At 54.7% G+C, this 1,656-nt stretch overlaps 1 protein-coding gene across 1 annotated transcript in view; it reads right to left on the reverse strand.

Moving 5' to 3' along the window:
* The window catches only part of VDBG_05836 (Frp1), a gene marked incomplete at both ends in the record, with an annotated part of 1,030 nt that extends 347 nt beyond the window's left edge, over positions 1-683 (reverse strand). The window contains one exon of the mRNA XM_003003348.1: positions 5-683. Coding sequence (XP_003003394.1) covers positions 5-683 — 679 coding nt within the window. The remainder of the gene's footprint in view (positions 1-4) is intronic.
* Between the last annotated feature and the right edge of the window lie 973 nt (positions 684-1,656).

Consider the following 1,656-nt stretch of genomic DNA (forward strand, 5'->3'; position numbering starts at 1 on the left):
GGACCATACCACCACTCATCTTCTTCCTCGATGCCGTCATCCTTGATCAAATCCAACATGACTTGAGCATTGCGCTTGATGTCTTGCGGCCGGTCTACGATATTGCGGTCCAAGATCAAAGCCTCTGCTGTTGTCAACCAAATTTGCTGCAAATTCGGGAGATCCGGGAGCAGACGTCGCACATTATCGTGAGCGAGCATCTCCATAGGCATGCCGGCAGAGAGGCTTGTGTTGAAGACAAGGCCCGACTCCAGCGTGGAAAGCGATGCGTCTTCAAAGGAGCCGCCTGAGCCCCGTCGGGCGTCTCGCCCTTCTATTGAAGACCTAGGTGCATCCTTCACACATGCGTTCGACTTTTTCCGCCCCAAAGCCCTGAGGCCTCGACGCGGCTTTGACGTGGGCTCAGGTGGGGGCGTAGTTATGTCGTTGTACCAACTATCGACCGCCCCCCTGCGGCTATTGTAGCCCTTGATCTCCCAAAGTCTCTCAACTTGACGCAAACCGCCAAGGCACAGAATGGCAACGTGCACCTCGTCTGCTGGTTTCTCGCGAAGGTATCCGCGCAAAGATCTTTCCACACGACCGACATACGAGGGGGGTCGTAGCCTACGACAGAAGGAAGAAACAACGAGTGGAAAGACTTGATGCACCCGAAGCAGGGTTTGGTCATCATAGAGGGTCATGATACGGGCCTCGATGGGATTGAGGGTATACGGCTCGTGGAGCAGACCATGACCTCCGTGTTCGAATATATGCTCGAGGTGGAGCTTGCGATATGTTTCGAAAAAGTGGAAAATAGTAAAAAGGAGTGGGATGAGGCGCCGTCGCATTCTCTCATGGGAAGGCGCGAATTCTTTTCGCTGAGCGTCAGTGGTACGCAAGAAGATCTCTTTCGTGATCCATTCGCACATGAGGAAAGAGAGCTTGGCGGCAACATGCAGTCGGTGCCAGAGACCACAGAGATGGTGGAAAGTAACTTTCGTCGGCTCATTTGCGGGGTAGAGACGGAGAGCATACGCGGGTATGTGGTGGTCCAGGTGATGGCGGACGATGGGCGCCTCATTCAAGCTTATGAGAGTATGCCACGTTTTGGATACGCGCCGCAAGTTGAGTATGTCCGCAAGGGGTAGAGCCGAGACGATTTGTATTTGGAGCTCTGTGGGAAGAGCGAGGAACAGGTGGTCGAAAGGCTGGCTGGCGGGTTCAGCTGTGGCTGCTTTGTGATGACGGGTTGGAGATTGTGGGTGTTGCGCTGGAGCAGATTTTTGAAGTAGAGATACCTTCGATCGTAAGCCGAAGAAACGGCTCTTTTGCTTTTGGTCAGTTGGACGTGGCGTATCGTGCTCGCTGTCGACCGCCTTGGAGGTGCGCAGCGGAAGAATAAATGTGGATTCAGAAGGTGGAGCAGGCGTGCTTTGGGGAGCGGGAGCGATTGATGATCCAGCGTGAGGACCATCATCGGGTAGAAGATGGCTCGTGAAGTTGATTTAGCTTGTTGAAGTATCTTTCCGAGGCGAACTCGGTGATGTGAGGCGGATCCATGATTGGCCGAAGGAGCCGAGCGGCCGAGCAGGTACGGCGGTGGTACGGACGTGAGGCGATGGATGTTGTTCCTCGTCAGCTCCGTACCTACGGCGCCAGAGGCGTTGTCGAACG

This window comes from Verticillium alfalfae, genomic scaffold (genome assembly GCF_000150825.1).
Source record: "Verticillium alfalfae VaMs.102 supercont1.7 genomic scaffold, whole genome shotgun sequence".
Classification (NCBI taxonomy): domain Eukaryota; kingdom Fungi; phylum Ascomycota; class Sordariomycetes; order Glomerellales; family Plectosphaerellaceae; genus Verticillium; species Verticillium alfalfae.